General features: G+C 43.0%; 1 protein-coding gene across 8 annotated transcripts in view; it reads right to left on the reverse strand.

Moving 5' to 3' along the window:
* Positions 1–12,393, reverse strand: part of LOC136434330 (lysine-specific demethylase 5A-like) — a 38,253-nt gene extending 25,860 nt beyond the window's left edge. For 5 of the 8 annotated variants that reach the window (XM_066427100.1, XM_066427104.1, XM_066427102.1 and 2 more), the window contains exons 1-8: positions 12,093–12,391; positions 8,680–8,757; positions 2,718–2,777; positions 2,352–2,414; positions 2,119–2,187; positions 1,392–1,505; positions 1,010–1,123; positions 213–263 (exon numbers count right to left, since the gene is read on the reverse strand). In XM_066427100.1, coding sequence (XP_066283197.1) covers positions 213–263; positions 1,010–1,123; positions 1,392–1,505; positions 2,119–2,187; positions 2,352–2,414; positions 2,718–2,777; positions 8,680–8,757; positions 12,093–12,239 — 696 coding nt within the window. In that variant the 5' untranslated portion in view covers positions 12,240–12,391. Of the gene's footprint in view, positions 1–212; positions 264–1,009; positions 1,124–1,391; positions 1,506–2,118; positions 2,188–2,351; positions 2,415–2,717; positions 2,778–8,679; positions 8,758–12,092 lie in introns of all 8 variants that reach the window. The other 3 variants (XM_066427106.1, XM_066427105.1, XM_066427101.1) reach the window with 3 other exon arrangements.
* Between the last annotated feature and the right edge of the window lie 5,479 nt (positions 12,394–17,872).

Consider the following 17,872-nt stretch of genomic DNA (forward strand, 5'->3'; position numbering starts at 1 on the left):
TTAAACAGTCTTCAACATGTCTGTAGGCTTAAAACCACAGCCGGAATCTGCTTTATTCATCAATTGTGTTTTCTTGTGTTGCAAATTTCACAATGAAGCGAATCCTTTACTTGGAGAAGATGTACACGGTTTAAGTTTCCTACGAAGCACAACAGAAGGCGAGACGTGTTTTGCGAGTGGCGTGCGACTGAGATTACAAGAAGTGTGATCACCTTCTTAACGTGGCTTGTCTCGGCCACTGGGACTTGACATTGAACCCCCGGCTTTGTTTCAGGCAGAGGAGAAAGGCCAAAGGTCAGAGGTTAAAGTCAAACACAAATCAAAGACAGCAGAAAAATGGTCACAGTTCCACAGCAGCGAATCACACACGATAGCAGCAAATAGAAAATCGAGGCAACAAAATCATTTCTGGCTTTCTCATCTTTGTTGAGAAAGAGTTGAAAATTATGAAAACTTTCAAGACTGTGAATAAGAAGCATGTGATTCTTCAAGAAGCTTTTTACCACAAAACAAAATAGAATAAGGCTTGAGTAAAATCATAAAAAGCTATAGAATCTTGTCTCAATCTGAATGGTAAAGAATCATGGCAGCTTCAGGTAATACTTTGCAAATAGCAGCATCCTTCCCCAATCCATCAAACTCTCACTGTTGACTCACTAATATATTCCATTTCTTGTTCCGATGACTGAGTTCTGTGTATACAACCAAGTGTTTATACCTAGCTGACATTTCTGTGAGCTAGATACAAACATTTTGTCTATACACAGAACTTTGTTATGTACCAAATGATGAAACTACTCACGGATGTCCTTTCTGGTTTGTTTGTCTGTTTGACATGTCTTACAATCTGAACATTTTCAGCGATTCTACCTCACAGGAAGGCAAAGAATCATGCCTTCGGATAAATTCTGTTACTTCTTAATAGCAACATCTTCCAAAACCCATCAAACTTTCATTGTTGACTAAAATACATTTTCTATTGTTCCTGTTGACCTCCTGTGCTGCTCACCTCCATCCTCATGGGTCTCTTGCCGCGGCGGCCCGGCCCGGCGCCCCCCATCCGTGTGGAGAACCCGTGGGGCTTGTAGTCCTTGTCTTTACTGTCCTCAACATCCTGTTTGTCCTGGGGAAAAATTCGCACAGGAATATTATGAGGTCATCTTTATGCTTATCACTTCAAATCACCCCTACATGGTCAGATCTAACACAGGAGCGTTGCCTACTGCACCGTACAGTAGTACGGAAGTCGCAAACTGTACTCCATGGCCAGCCAACTCCTCTGGCATGTCATCTGTCTATTTGGCGAATTTCTACCATTTTCCAGCGACCTGTGGAGCCTGGTAGAGGCTAAATTTTCAGACAGCTAAACTGTATCAACCAGTAATGCGTACCGGATTGACGGGGGCGAGCGTTGCGCCCGACTGGAACACGTCGTACGGGAACAGGATGCGCTCGTAGTGCCCCTTCAGCAGGGAGCCCACGTTCTTCCCGGGGGGATAGTTCATCTGTGGGGAGACATAAAACATCACATCAGCAGCTGAACTACTATAAATGCAGAAATGTTCGCGGGGGTTTTACGTTCAGGGTTTTCGCAGTGAACTCTTCAGCACGAACTTAAAACCAACGCGAAACTTTTTGCCCGCCCATGACTGTAGCGCTACTACAATTGTTCCAAACGCGAACTTTATACAACTACGAACGCTCCATTTTCTCCCTACTGCAAAATAAAATAATGCAAACTTAAACTGCATTTACAGTAACCTTTCTACACTGCTATATAACTATGCTGAAACATGCATCAACATAGAGAACGCTGTAGCTAGCAGAGCAGAGGACTTCATGACAGGGATGGGAGGGAAACTTGAACATGCAAGTATTTACACCCTAAAATTGTTGTACCAAGGTGCAAACTCCATTTTCATGTTGATTTTTTAGTGCAATATACATGCAACATTGCCCTTTTAATTCCAAGAACAAACAAATTAAATTGGTGTTGCCTTACAAACAAAATACTTTCATGCTTTGCCTCTAGTTATATCAATTATAGTTTGAACCATGGTTAAAATTGACATAAGAAAGAGTAGATGTCTGCATCAATGTAGGGCTATAAGATCGTACCTTCACAGAGATCCTGGACCACTTCCTGTCCCGACATACTTGCTCGAATCCTCCCTCTTCCTGCACAACCTGGACAAAAATAGATGGATAAACTTTACCTCTGAAAATCCCTGAATCACAAAAGCAGTACACAACAACATGGTATGACACTCCATTTCTATAACTGAACTTGATAAGCACAAACAGTACTGTGTTTTGGGAAATGTTTAAGAATGTCTGCGGCTGACTCCTACCTTGCTAAGTCCGTATAGATCCAGCAGCTTTCTTTCCACAGTCGGAATCTTTAAGGTTGAACCCTGAGGATGAAACAAAATGTCATTAGAACCATTACATCTTCATAAGCTGACATGCATCAAATGGCTGGTGGTGCGTTTGAACTTCGATGTAGTTTTTTTCCTGTATTTCCAGTTAGCAACACTTTTTGAAAATGAAATAAAATATCACATTAAATTAATAGTTCATTTATTCAGACCCAACATCAAATACTTAAAATACCAGCTAGCCTTTCAATCTTGATCTGCTTAAAGTATCCCAAAATTAATTAATTTTTCTCCAGACTGCAGTTTTGTTTTTGTCACCAAATGCTGCCAAAGTAATACCTGTAGTTCCCAGAACTTGGCCATCTGGTCCAGGAAGTTCAACTTGATTCTTGTTTTTGCCTGGAAAACACACCAAAAGGATGGGAAAATATTAACATAATGCCACAGTAATATAACCACAGTTGACCAAATAATGGAATCAAAATGGAGAAAGTATTACATAACAAATGTCACAGCTGGCCGCCATAAATGGCAAGAACACCCCTGTCCTGTATATCGCCATAACTGGGTAGAGCTCAGGTTAGGGGTCACTATATTACAGGCTGCTATAGGCCATGCCACAAAACATCTGATCAGGGAGGAACCAGCTAGTGCAGACAGTACCTGTGCCTGATACAACCAGCCTGACCGAGAAGGTTCAGAACACTTCTATGCTGTACATCGTTATAACTAACTGGACACTTTTGATCAAATGTTATCGTACAAACATCTGGTTAGGGAGGTAACATCTAGTGAAGACCCCCTGTTTCTGGTTGTGTGCAGCCTGACTGAGAAGGTTCAGAACACTTCTATCATCGTAGTTCTATGCTGTACATCGTTATAACTAACTGGACACTTTTGATCAAATGTTATCGCCCAAACATCTGGTTAGGGAGGTAACATCTAGTGAAGACCACCTGTGTCTTAGTTGTGAGTAGCCTGACTGAGAAGGTTCAGAACACTTCTGTGTTGTACATCATTATAAGTGAGCACAGCTGAGGTCAGGGGTCACTACAGGTCACTACAGGTCAGGCCACAAATTGGCAAGCTGTCAGTTGGAAGTTTTCAGATCGCTTTTCTTCCAGCTACATCAAATTGATTTCATAAAAAAGTTTCTAGACATGCCAAATGAGAGTGTAATATTTGGCAGTGTACAACAAGTGCAAATCACTAAGAAAAACAGTTTTTTCCATTCTTGGAAAAGGCCCAAAATCAATGGACCATCAACATTTTCACACTTTGTGTAGTCGTGAGTGCGTAGTTACTATTGACGTCAGTGCTTGTCAAAATGACAAAAGTTTAGCAGCCTCATTATTGCAACATCTCCCTATACACCTTCAGACTCAGAATTCCCAAACTCCCCTTGTACAGCCTTTGAAAGCACTGGATTTCAAAGTTTCAAATGCACAGTTTACAAAAACAGAATCCCACATTCCCCCTATACATCCATGGAAGCATACCTCAAACGTCGTAGCTCGTCGTCTGCTATCATAACTAACCTCAGCAATATAGGCATAAACTTACAACCTACACAATTCCTTATTCAGATTCCACCTGTATATTTAACCTATTGGAACTGTTACAATACCTCTAGCCCTAGCCCTCTCTGCCTGTCTCTCTCTGCCATTCTAGTACTAACTCACCACCTAAGCATTTGAAATGCAAGTTTCATCTGCACAGGGGCCAGCCTTCAGAAAACAACTTATCACCCTACATCTGCTTGGAGATTACTCTAGCCCCAGATCCACATTCCACCTGCAAACTGTCAGAGAAGCCAGGTCTCCAAAAAACATCACAATCTTTCACCCCAACATCTGTTTGGAGGTTACCGTTTGGAGACCTGTCATCCTGACCCCAGTACTACAGCCACTAACCAGGAAACCCCCTGGGACCCAACCTCCAGTCCTGGGACCAAACCTGGCGCCCTGGGCATGGGGGTAATTAACACCATGCTGAGCAGCCTTCTGGGTTTGTACAGTAGTAGCCTCCACCAGGCCTTCCTATGGACTTATGGATCATAGAAAAAGGAATAATTGGCCAGTAGACTCAGTCCATGGTGAGAGTCCAAACTTCCCTGGGAAATATTCTCCATATAACTGGCGTAGTTTAGTAGAGACTACTGAGATGGTATGGCCAGATTTCGAGAATGGATAAAGAAAAGATCATCACCATGACGATGGAAGGACAGAATCTATGCAGACGACCAGGTAAGAGATGGATTGACGACATAAGGGAAGCCTTTCGCTTCCTCAACCAACAGTCCTACACAGGACAGAGGCACCTGATAACCTGCCATCAAGCCAGCACGTCTACGCAGCAGGTCAAACCCCTCGAGGGATTGTGAGGGTGAGTTCATGTTCACATGCCCAGCTGTCTATACAACCTCTACAAATGCTCGAAAACTTCTTGTCAATAGCTATGTTCATGGTTGTCTTCAGAAAGCATACCGTTAACTTTCTTTTCTCGCTAGGGGGCTAATTGAACACTCTGCAGAGACCATTATCTCATGGAGCTACCCAAAAGTCTGGTCATTACAGGTTTGCGTAGCAAAACTTTTGTTGGATCCGTTGGCATGTGTGGTGGCCGCCATCTTGATTTTGTGACGTCGCCAGGTAGCCATACCATTTCATTGGGAGGGGTGTTTTGGGGGGTCGCTAGCGTTCTCTCTATTTTTAACAAATCGGCACACAACTATCACACATTCAACTCAAATAAAAAGAAAAATTCAATACCAATTCATATTTATAAAAAGACCCTGTAATTGCTAAACTAACATAGCAAACCTGAGGTATATGTAGCACAAATACTTAACTCTAGTTTCAGAAACATAAACAAGGCAACAAGAGATGGCAGACCTCACCCCTTTACCCACACTGCTTTCCCATCTTTCCGGTCCCACAGACAAAAACAGCAGGACTAAGGACATACGACAACATGCATTGTGTGTACTGGGAATCACAGTGACACAGACGAGCCAAAAACAATATTTCACTCCCTCAGGGTTAATTGATAAATGTACAAATGACCAGCAGTTCCTACAAGTTTATCTCAAGTTTACCACCAAAATCATTTTAAGCAGCAAACTAGAAATATGAGAGGATTTCAATTCCGTGGCGCTGCGTTTCTCCAGCATAATGAAAAGTGTGCCGGGACCCTAATCTTATTTACCTGTTCCCTGTGACTCTATTAGTATTACCTACATAATAACTCCATTCTTTAGCCCATGTCTGAGAAAACTGCTGAGCTTGCAACTATGCATCGAAATCCCCCACCACACAACTGTACCATTGTTCATGCAGGTTTCTAGCTGAACATCCGATTGGACAAACCTTTCCAAGCTGCTCAATTTAGGCCACACTGACTACGACATTTGCCTGCCGTCAACTTTCGTCCGTTTCCAAAAAAAATGTTTATAACACATCACCGTAGATTATACAAAGAAGCTGCTAAACCAACAATAAACATGCCATACTTTGCTTTCCTAAAAATCAGAAAACGGATACTAATGTAAAAAAACAATGTGAAAAATGAAGATAAAGAATCTTATATTTGGTATAGCATGTTCTGTGAGTTCAGTTATTTGTTCAACCTTCCTGACCTCTCAGATTTCATAATGAAGGCAACTTTTTTTCCCAAGTTCATGATCAGTTAGCTCAGACCCCTCATGAACATATCTCACCAGCACATTTATTTATTTATTAATTGCTTTGGCTGTTCAGCACACATGTCTCTAGCCAGGGCTGCCCAACTAGCCTGTTGCTATTCCAAAGAGCTGGCCCTGCTGACAAGGACAAGACAACTTACATTGGAGTTTTGACATGGACAGTATAACAAGCTATAACAATATTCTAAGTACATGTGAATAAAAACTATTGTACAGCAAGTTTTTTCTACTCTAACGTCACAGGTATATGTACAAATATCTTAGTAAGCAGCACACAAACCAGAAACTTTCCCATTAGGGCTAACCATACAGCAAAACACATCAGAGATAACTGTCTACCAAAGAAGATAAAGGAAGACAGCATTCCATCCTAGCGCATTGAAAATTTCATCGAGATGAATCTTCATGTATTCAGCTTCCCGATATATCATAACTAGGCGTCACAGTGAATGTAAACCTGTCTGATTACACCGGCGAACTATCAGGTTTCAGCATCACATTTGGTAACCTGACACTTAACAATCGCAGAACGGTGGAAAGATATCTCCGGACCAATTTAACACAACAGCTATCCTGACAGTGAGGAGGAATGTGTCTGCAAACTGCTAGCAAAGATGTTACGCCTGATTATGGGGGATCCAAAATTGTTCTGTTGGGCATAGGAAAATCAATGCTGTGTTTCTGATAACGGTCCTGAAAAATTAGGGTGGCAAGGTCAGGATTCCTTTTTCTGTTCTATTTTTGGCAAAGTGACCCAATAAATACAGTTTAAAAATGTAAAACTGAAATGCATTAGGGCACTGGTACTTAAAGTTTAACATGATCATATTTCAATTATACAGATGTACGTTTGATTGTACAAGTGCAATTTTCTGTTGAAACAGAAATGAGGTGAACATGTTGGAAAAGATTCTACAAAGTTTTGATCACTCAGATGAAAAATGCCCCTTATCAACAGTCAACCAAAAATAAAGGCCAGGGTGAGCAGGTTATTTAGGGTCAGCTGGATAACCGGGAACACAACATCTTTTCTTAGGCTTTGGAAAACACAAAACACAACGAAAAACTAAAAATCCAGATGACAAATACAAATTTACAAAAAAAGTAAGAAAAAATACAGATGGGGGGTTTAGATTTATTTCAAGTTTGAATGAAACAACAAATATACGTGAAATGATTCCAAGCGACACTTAAAAATCTGATATCTTATTCCACACATTTCAAACACGCCATCCTTTGCTAAAATAGTCCTGAATAATTAAAATCACCATATACCTAATAGTTAACGACAGAAAAACCCTACCACTACATACATACATACATGTATAATTATAAATTCAGAAAGGGGAGGGGGGCATAGACAGCTGTTCTAACAATAAATCTTTACAGAAATGCTTCTTACACAACTTGAATGTCACCAATATAAAACAACTTTGCAGAAGTTCGACAAATGAACAAGAACGCCCATTCACCAGTCCTCAGCAATCACATATCTAAGTTCTAGCACAAAATATCTATTAAACATGAGATATTTACACGAATGCACACACCTACATGTAGACCTGACTTGCATTCATAACGACTGAACGAAAAAAAAGATTTCCGCTTCATGGTACTTAACAAAGCACTATGCAAGGTTTAAATAAAGGCCTGCTCATAATCAGCTCTTCTGTCCTGGTAGGGGCACAAATTACGCAGGCAGGTTGAGAGCAAATGTGAGTCATATTCTATAACAGCTTTATCAGGGTGGGTTCCCGGGTAGTTATCTGACCGTCAAAATGTCCAATTTGACCTGGGTCGGAGCGACCCAACATGGCTCTGCTATCTACGCAGAATTTATATGAAACTAGAGTAAGGAAGGTCATGTCGTGTAGCGGAACAGATCTTTAACACTCAAGTGTGTTACCTCAGAAACAAAAGGAATGTAGAAAAAGTATACGCTTTTGAATCAATCTGCGGGCATTAATTGCTGATGCTGTAGACATCTCTTGTGAACGACGTATGAAATATTACTATTTACTGAACATCCCGTTGAAATGCATGACTGACAACAAGGTGACCTTGAACATTTTTTTAGAAATTCCAAACAAAGGAAGAACTTGAGCGTCGTAGCCACATACTTCATGGTTGTATGATTTTAGCCATGCGATTTTCAGCGTCAAGGATCTACAGCAACACTTTTACACCACAATGCAGCTCAATTCTGCATAACACATCCTAAAATCTGTCCTATACTATAGCCTACAAATGCCCCAAAGTTGCTGTGGAACACTGTATGTGATGGATATAACAGGCAGTCACATTGTGGGCGTGAGCTGAGCAAAGTTACACGGCAGCTTGTGCTCACACCTTAGGAATATACCATCCTACAAACCATCTTCTGAACCAACACTGCAAAATCATCTCCAGGTGAGGTAGCCAACACTTACAGATAACACATCGTAACTACACACGTGTACTTACCTTATCCAGGTGACAAAAACCTATTATAACACCCTGGTGAGAACCCAGGGCCTGTTACAGGACAATAGCACACTCTCTTTCTAACAGTATTGCTTGATGAACGACAACAAACTGCTAACGACCGTGGACACCCACCTCCAGCTCATTTAGGCGTTGGATCCTAGGCGTGAATTTGAAGTTGTCCACATCGACTGCAAAGGGAGGCTGCCAGTCCTGCAACAAAAGGGAACAATGGGTCAGTATCACACATACACAACTCAGTATCACAGGAACAATGGAAGATTCTCTCCCCTTCCCCTTATCCCAATATACAACTGAATATCATAGTAACAATGTAGGATTCTAATGCATGTATCTCTAGAGCCCCCTAAGAATATAATACTCAACATCACAGTAATTCTCATAAATGTTCTTTGCCCCCCTCCCCCCAATACAAAAGTCAATATCACAATGACACTTATACATTCTACAACACCTGCCCTCAACACACAACTCAACATCACAATAGTTTGTAGGATTCAGATGTGTGTCTCTCATCTCCCTCCACTGAACACAAGTCCCAATATAACAATAACGATGATGGGCTTATATAAGTGTTTGTTGCCTAAATATCACTAACAATGGAAGATTTTATGTGTCTCTTGCACCCCTCCCCATAAAACACAACTCAATATCACAGTAAGCTATGGGTTCTATGAGTTATGTGTCTCTCACCCCCTCCCAATGACACAGTAAGCATATGAACTTGAACTGTGTCAGTGACATCCCTGCCATTCTGTCCTTCCATGTTGATTTTGGCCGTACAGAAATAAGTTAGCTCCTTGTATACATAAACACCGACTGATACATCTGGATTCTGCTTCAGAAAAAACACATACCGTAGCTAATCTCCATTGGTTTAAAAAATCTCTCTAGACAATTGTGTCTGTATTTGTATGAGGAATTTGCATTTATGTATGCTACACTCTAGCTTACACCTCAAATAATAATATAAAATATCAATATTTCAGAATATTCATTGAGTTAGCAGATTGACAGTGTAGTCATTTTGGCTCAACAACATTGAATCAATGACTACATTTGCATATGTCGCAACAATTTTGGTGCACAAATGAAAATAATCAAATGCGGCAATCCCTGTTTCTTTGTTCCATCTGGTGTAACTAGCTAGCGGAGCCCAGTCTGATGGCATCAACACCCAACACACACATCATGCACACCCTCCCCAGGCTGCCCTGACCAGGCATATTTTGTGCCATCATGGCAGCCATATTTTAAGCCCTGCACTGGTCTGCAGTCCTCCACAAACACCAGCCGGCTCGCCCCTCCCCCTCCCACCACTGCAATCATACATAACCTATTGGCTTTTGGGTCTAACTATGATCAGCTGTGCCCCCATGCAATACAATAGAGATCTATGGGGGAAAATAGTGAGGATGGCACCAATATTCTAGCCGACATTAAGCATACAAATCAGGACAAATGCATCCTATATTGCAGCCCCGTGGACTCAAGACTCAATTACATTGTGCCTTAGCCATCATGGTATGCTGTAGAGATTTAAAATTCAGTTGTTGAACACGAAAAAGATGCATTGTGAGATCCTTCATTGAACAGTTACAGAAGTCATAACGACCTGGTGTCACAAATTTGCATTTTCTACAACTGACGCATTGTTTGTTTTATTGTACGGCCTGCAGTATATGCATACTTGTCCTGAATGACCAAATTGCACCAGGGTATATATATATGTTCAAGAGCACTGGTAGAACCACCCCTAAAGAATGATTAGGAATGTGTATATAGAGACACAGGGATCCCCCAATGGTATATACACACCCAGCTAGGCTAGTCATGCGAATGATCACACCGCACCCGACAAGCTCGCTCTTTTCTACACTTCAAGTCATTTTTATGGCCCAGAGCTCAACAACTATGCTTGCCAATACTCAAATTTTATCCAGAATAAAAGAAATAACAAAAACTAGAACATTTTGTGCTATGAAATTGGGTCTATTGTTAACATTTCCATACCAGACATACAATTGTCATTGCCCAGGGCTCAGCTTGGTTCACCACAGTGCACAAGTCAAAATTAAGTTTCTTCATTTGTTTCTCTGTTTTGTGGGAATTTCGTCAACCATTTTGACAGGTACAGCCACAAGCTTGATTCCTACAACACCCCAGCAATGGAACATGGTGTTTATTTCTGGTGGTGCTACGTTTTACATGGCATTTTAATTGTGGCAATTTTGCAAAATGTCACTTATCCAGCAGCCTGACTTCTGCCTATTTCAACAGTCCACAGGACTATTTTGGTACAAACCTAGGACATCAGTCTGGCTTCTGACGCCTAACCTGGCTTTCTGTAGCATATCTACAAAGCTGAGAAGTGCATACCAATATTCTGGGTCTCACTTTTAGTGAAAATACTGGGTTTATCAGTCTCATTGTACTGAAAAGGGGACAGGGAAGGGTTTTCCAACAGGAATGCCCGGCCGCACTGCCCATTCTTTACATAACGTGTCATCGCCAACAGGCCTCTCAACGGGACCATGCCTCACTCAAAATAGTATATCTTCTGTCTATATCAACCAATCCTGACAATTGTACCACCAAACGGAGCCTGACAAAAACGCTGATAGATCTGCGGTACAAATTTGGGATCCTGGCCGCCGGAAAGTGGAAATTATAGCCTTTCTTTCAAGGCGTTTTCAAACGGCAGCCATCACTAAGGACGATCAACATGGTGGAACCGTCGCACATTTGCTTTCCTCAGACGACGGTCGCTTGTGAGTTCGAAGGGAAAACGACTTTCCGTCTTGCCTCTAACCCGATTTGGTTGAAGATTATGGTACTTAAGGTGTTTGTGAGAAGAGCTGAGCACTTAAGAACATTGACAGCGGCGAGAAAACGTCTTGAAGTCTTAAAGAAAAAACTGCATTCTTGCCCCGAATTCGGCAGCCTTCCCCGAGAGGAAGCCTGTCTTGGATTTCCCTTCTGTGAAAAGGCGGAAAAATTTCCAAAAGTCCGCCCCAAGTCACTTTCTTCCGGATAAATCCTTTTTTTCTTTTCTCCTGAAAGTTTTCTGTGGGAGAAAACTGGTGTTTTGGGTGTCGTTGGGCCGATATGAACGATTTTTGTAACCACTGGACTTGCGACTGGGTGACGTGTGTACAGGACATTCAACATTGGCCAGACGACCCACCCTACTACCCCTCATTTAGAGTCTGTTCCTGACTTCTCTTCGGCAAAGTTCCTCTCAAAAACTAGGACAAAACATACTTTTAGAGTTCTTTGAAAAATTCTGAGGAAGACAATCTGACTTTTCTCCAGAATGGGGGAGCAAGGGCAATTTTCATGAAAAATCCTTGAACCAATGACGAAACCAAACAATGGTAGCAGCCGCCGCCATCTTGGATTGTTGGTGGCCGGTCTGCATGGACAATGCTGCCGCGGCGATACCGGCCGGTTCAGCGGCTTGTCAGCAGGTTTACCTCAACAAAACAAGTCTGAGCAGCTCGGCAACAACTACACAGCATACGTACCGGGGGTGGGCGGATTTTACAGATCCCAGCCTTCTCTGCAATGGGCCGAATCTTCGCGATGTAAGCCAAGGGATCGGCGAACTCCTCCTCGCTCGGCTCGAAAACCGGGGCCTCCGGAGGCGGCACGAACTCTTCGTACTCCGGCATCCCTCGGACACGGTTGTATTCCCAGCTAGAAACGTCCAGGAGCGTCTTGGAGTTGAAAACACGACTGAAAACGTGCAAGATCGCCAGAAAAACACTACTCCATCTTGCTTTGGGGACGATCTGGACGTGTGGCCTGCTCACATCCTAATGCACATCCGTCTCCGCAGAAAATAGTCCTAATTAGTTACGTAAATTCCCCATACAGAACCACAATTCATCATTTTTTAAATCCAAACATCAATGAAATAAATAAAAGTTATATATGGTTTACATTAAATTCCATTTTGATTGGAATATACTGAGATTCGCTGTTTATGCGGATCAATCTGTACTCGGTTGATTGTTGTGGTGCGGCTGCCCGTCTGCATCCCGTCTCCCATGTGTTCAAATTTTAAAGATCTCGTTTCCGGCGCGCTGATTGGCTGCCTGGAGCCCTGGGCTTCCGGGTCCACGTGCGCGCCTGTCAAACTAAAAAAGGAAGTTTTGTGTTTTCATACACTTTTCCTACTCATGAAAACATGTAGATAATAAATCATACGAAAAAATATTCTAAAACGCTCGTGCACATATCTACCGAACTATCAACAACAACAAAAGAAACGGTTATTCTCGTTTGGTATATTCGAATCAGTGGGTGATCTCTTCGGAAACTCAGGAAAGCGCTCCTTGTCAGTAGAACAAAAGTAGCGAGAGTGGTACATTGTTGTCATCAATGTGTCTCTGTATCCACCAGTCCAGCTGAGAGCGAAATCCAAAGACTCTCTCCACTCTGACATTTTTCAACACACCACTCACTTTCAACTTCGAATTCACCGTGCCATGATCTCCCATATGAGGTAGTCCGTCGTCAGCCGCAGGGCAGCGTAACGTTCAACACTAGAGTCTTCCACTCCCGGCGATCCTCTCCCATTCTTGCTAGCTGGTATCCACCACCCTCATTAAATCAGAACCCCTATCGCTCCACGTTACATCGCTAACGATAGGGGTCCCGATTTAATGAGGGTGGTATCCCCCGTTGGCTGTTCAGTCACACCACACTCTTAAATGTCTTAGCTGATTCGACCACCTGAAAAAAAGGCTTAGAAAAGATCCTCTACGCCGCGCGATGTATTGATGTTGAACTTGCGTGATCTAAAAACGCATGCCCCCTGGTGTGTTGAATATCAAAGGTGAGGAAAATATCGTTTTATTGTGTCATAGATTCGGTGGCACGGGCGACGATCAATAACTGAGATTCTCTTAAGCCTCCACCAGGCCTTGCTACGGGGCTATGGATAGTCAACTTCTACTCTCCAAGCAGAGGTTGGTGGAGAAGATTGTGACCTTTTTATCATATGCCCCGTTTTCTGTCGGCGTTGTGAGAGAGAGCCGACTGAGAAAACGGGACACAGGATCAGCAAATATAACCCGTTACGATGAATAATGGGGCTGGAGACTGAGCCTGCGGTAAGGGTTAACATTTCCCCTTGTAACTGCGCGGCCAGTGGATATCACCCCATGGTGGCCAAACTCACCTGGCAAATATTCTCCTAGCCAACGTCACCGTAGTTACTATGGTAGAGACTAGTTCTCATTTCACCTAGTCTCTACCAGACTAACTACGCCAGCTGTAGGGAGAACTCCTTTTTCTACTCTTTCCAGCCACGTCTGGAGCCCAAATTCTACGATCCATATATACGCCCGTAGGAAGGCCTGGTGGAGGCTACATTTCACTTGTGAGGCTGTGTATTTTGCGATACGCGTTTTTCTATCGGCCGCTCCTTTGATGTATTTACGCTCACACTCGCGGTGCCGGCTGAGGAGGTGGGCGGGCTAATCCGTGACCTTGGACGGCTTCGCGTTACCATGGCAACGACACGTCATTCTCAAGTCCCATCGCTACCTGTTGCCCGCACCGTCATTCGTCAGTCTGGATCGCGGAAAAGTGTGAGCGTCTCTTTCTGATCTCCAAGCAGATACGTGTTCTCGGTACGTCTTTCAGGAGTCCCCTTTAGGCACTTGTTGGGGCTTGTTGGTATCACTGATGGTGAGCATTCAGTCAAAGCTCTATGATATCTAAAGGACTTTGGTTGTAAAAATATACATCAGGATCCGAAAATAATTTCATCAGGTTGGTAGAATATAGGATATAGGAAATTCTTTTTACAGAACCAGGTTGTGTAAAAAGAATCTCCTATATCCTATACATCAGGATACTCTGTACCGCAAAGGCCAAAATATGGGTGAACGCAAAACCTCAAGACCGTACGTACTAGTATATGAACGCCACGGTGTGTGCGCCTATGAACACCCCTCCCCGCTGTTGTTCTAATCCCAGCCCACTGTACCAGCACGTGCCTGCTCGTGTTGGCATAGGTGAGTCAGGACAAACTTCCGGTTCCCTGATCATGTCCTTAAATGGTCCCGGAACATGGCAGATAAAACAGCCGCCAATCACGGATTTAACGACTAACTTTGTTCTACCGGTGCTCTAAAAGTCTAATACTCTCCGAGCAGAGGTTGGTGGGGAAGATTGTCACCTTCTTATCACATGCTTATGCATCCAAGGTCTGAAAACGCGGCCGCGATATCATGATTAACAATATAAACAATAAACATTAAGAATGTAATCATAATCTTCCCCAGCACCTTGATAATTCAGCAGAATCTGTGCTCAGGTTCGGCCCGAACGAATAAGATTCAGAAAGAGACAAGTGAAACAGAGGCTAAACCGAGAACAAGGAAAGTAGGACGATGAAGAATACACGGAAATATATCAAAGTACTCCGACGGTGCCTGACTGGAGCTTCTCTGGCTGACTGGAGCTTCTCTCCCGGGCTAGCTCAGGCTACGATTTTGGCACCATGGAGATCTGCTTGGAGATTAGGAAATAAGGGCAACGCGTCGGTTTAATGTGTAGTAATTTTTGGCCAGTCCCGATGAGCGTGACACGTGCCCGTAGCACTTTTCTTTTCTTCGGAGGGCTTCGTACGGACCAACTTAGGCCAATTTGCACCATTTTTCAGTCCGCATAGAGGTGACGTAGCCTCGACCAGGCTCCACAAGGCGCTGGAAAATAGCAGAAATTGGCCAAATAGACAGATAACATAGCAGAGGAGTTACAAGTAGTCCGTCTAAAGGCGTTACCTAGGTCAAACTGTACTTCTTTAGCGGACTAACTAACTCACCTGGCATGTTATCTGATCTTATCTGTCTATTGTATTGGGCCAATTTCTACTTCTAGTATTTTTCCCGCGGAGCCAGGTAGGGGCTATTAAAGGCAACCTAAGCAATATTAGGGCGCTGAAAGTCATATATTCAAAATCAATTTTTTTCTGATTTCTATCCATAGTAAGTTTAGATAACACTATCCCATCGCATATCGACCATCTTGGAGCAAAAATGTGATGTCGTTGTGTGGTGGGAACTCATTAAAAATCTGAGCACTTGGAGGCCAGCCATCATTTCAAATCTTCCGAACATGCACGATTCTGACCGATAAGTCCCGAATGCTTCCGAAGAAATAATCACGTGGTCATGGCTCAATGTGCTTGGGCATTGTGACGTCACGCGGGCGGAAGTTACCGAAAATTGTCGACAGAAAACGGTTACGGCTGGATTCTGGGCTGATTTTTTGGGGGACCCAATAAATAAAATACTCCTTTTGTGGCTTGCTTCTGTGCTATTTTTAAAACGCCCAAAGTATGAAATAATGATGCAGATGTGCTAGTATAGGGAAGTAAATGTAAATTTCAACCTCACCAAACAGAATTGCTTTCCCCAGAATATGTCAAGTTTTACCCCCTGAAATTGCTTAGGGCACCTTTAAAGAGTGACGGACTCTACATTTTTGCGCGAACAGCCGTCTGGCGTGTGTATGACACAGATGAGGTAAAACCCGCACCTTTCGGACGCAGTGGCGACGGTGTAGCCGGCTGATTACCAGCTGCCCCCGGCGGAATGATCTCCTGTGCCGGGCCTACATGTGGACGTGCACGTAGGCACATCACACCTGCCTGGCCTGCAATATTCAGGGCTTTACATCCAACGTCTAGTTAACGTAATAATGAACACAAAGCCAGTCCAATTCAACTGCTGTCGTATGATATGAGACGTATTTATTGTGAACTAAGCTTACTCTATTAGCCATTTATTATAACAGATTTACAACAGGTCTAGCGCTACAGCATATAGCGTAAAGGTCGACATAGGAATACAGCAAGCCGTATGGTCGCCACACACTGCACCTCATATATTCATGTACGTTAGTCCAAACTGTCCAAGCAGACGCACCAGGCTTGTTTGGTGGGTATTTTGTGTAGGCTAAGCTCTCAGGCTCTAGCTGAGTAAGGACCGGGGGGAAAAGCACATTGATAGAGAGATTTAGAAACGCTGAACTTGAAGGACAGAAAACATGTCCGACCGCATGATACATCAGTCTGGAGATGACGTCATCCTGGCCTTTGTGTGGTTTTATCGTGAGCTGTACAAACCATACTAAACACTCCGCACTGAAGGTAGACATTAAACATATAAAGCGTGGGACAGGTACTGTGGCACATAGCCGCTGTGAAATGATTTCACTGTGCGCTATGTCAATGTTACACCAGGAAATAGAATTACTAGTACTTTCTTTGTGCGCTATCATTAACACAAGGAGGTCTAAAATCAGGTTTTACACCAAAATCACATTTTAAATCTCATTGGTTAACGTCACACCAAGAACCGGTACTTCGCTGTGCGCTACACCAAGAAACGTTACTCCAAGAATTGATACACCAAGAAACGTACGCGCGTTACCCAAAGGAGATGGCGAAAGTGGCCCGTTTGAACAATGCTACGGAGCAAGTTTAATTTCATTGGCGCAATGTCAACGTTACACCAACTTTTAATAACGGTACAAGTGTAAGGAGATTCACATGTGTCCGCTTGTGTTCGTTTTTATCGAGCAGTTGTAGAGATCGACTCCCATACTGAACAGACTGAACAGGGACCCAGTATCAAGCTGCAATACTGTAACGTTTCGCCGAGGGCCATTTCAATAAAAAAAGAATCACGATACCGTACTGTAGTTATGCTCTGATGATATTCTAAATGAATGCCAGATAAAGGTGATTGCCATCAGATATTCGAAATCGATAATTAAATTATTAGAATTTAGGAGGTAAAAAAAACTTTTCCGATTTATATGGCGCACATTCTCCCTAAATAACGGTACCAGAAGGACAATCACTGATGGTAATGAATGCTATCTGAAAGATGGAGGATTGTATCTCAGTCACTATTATAATATTGGATGTATATAGTTGTTTGATCTATTTTGTGCTACGTAAGAAACCTTCAGTCTTCCCTCCCAATATCTCAGTCAGAATTGTGGCATGTGTGGGAGGTGCGTGTTGGGATCACAATAGTTGAATCTCTCTAGCCTTGAATCCATCCTATTTAGCTTCCCGCGGCCGCTACCCTAGCTCCGCTGCGCTACCCAAGCTCCGCTGCCGGCAAGAATCTCTCAGCTGATGGCGAAAGGGACAATAGTTTTCAGACACAGAACCATTTCAGCTTTAGGGAGGCGTTTTAGAAAAAGTTACTCCGGGGCTGAGCCGGAAAACATTACGCTTCACCTTCCTTATATCTGCTTGGAGATGAGTCAGAGT

This window comes from Branchiostoma lanceolatum, chromosome 5 (genome assembly GCF_035083965.1).
Source record: "Branchiostoma lanceolatum isolate klBraLanc5 chromosome 5, klBraLanc5.hap2, whole genome shotgun sequence".
NCBI lineage: Eukaryota > Metazoa > Chordata > Leptocardii > Amphioxiformes > Branchiostomatidae > Branchiostoma > Branchiostoma lanceolatum.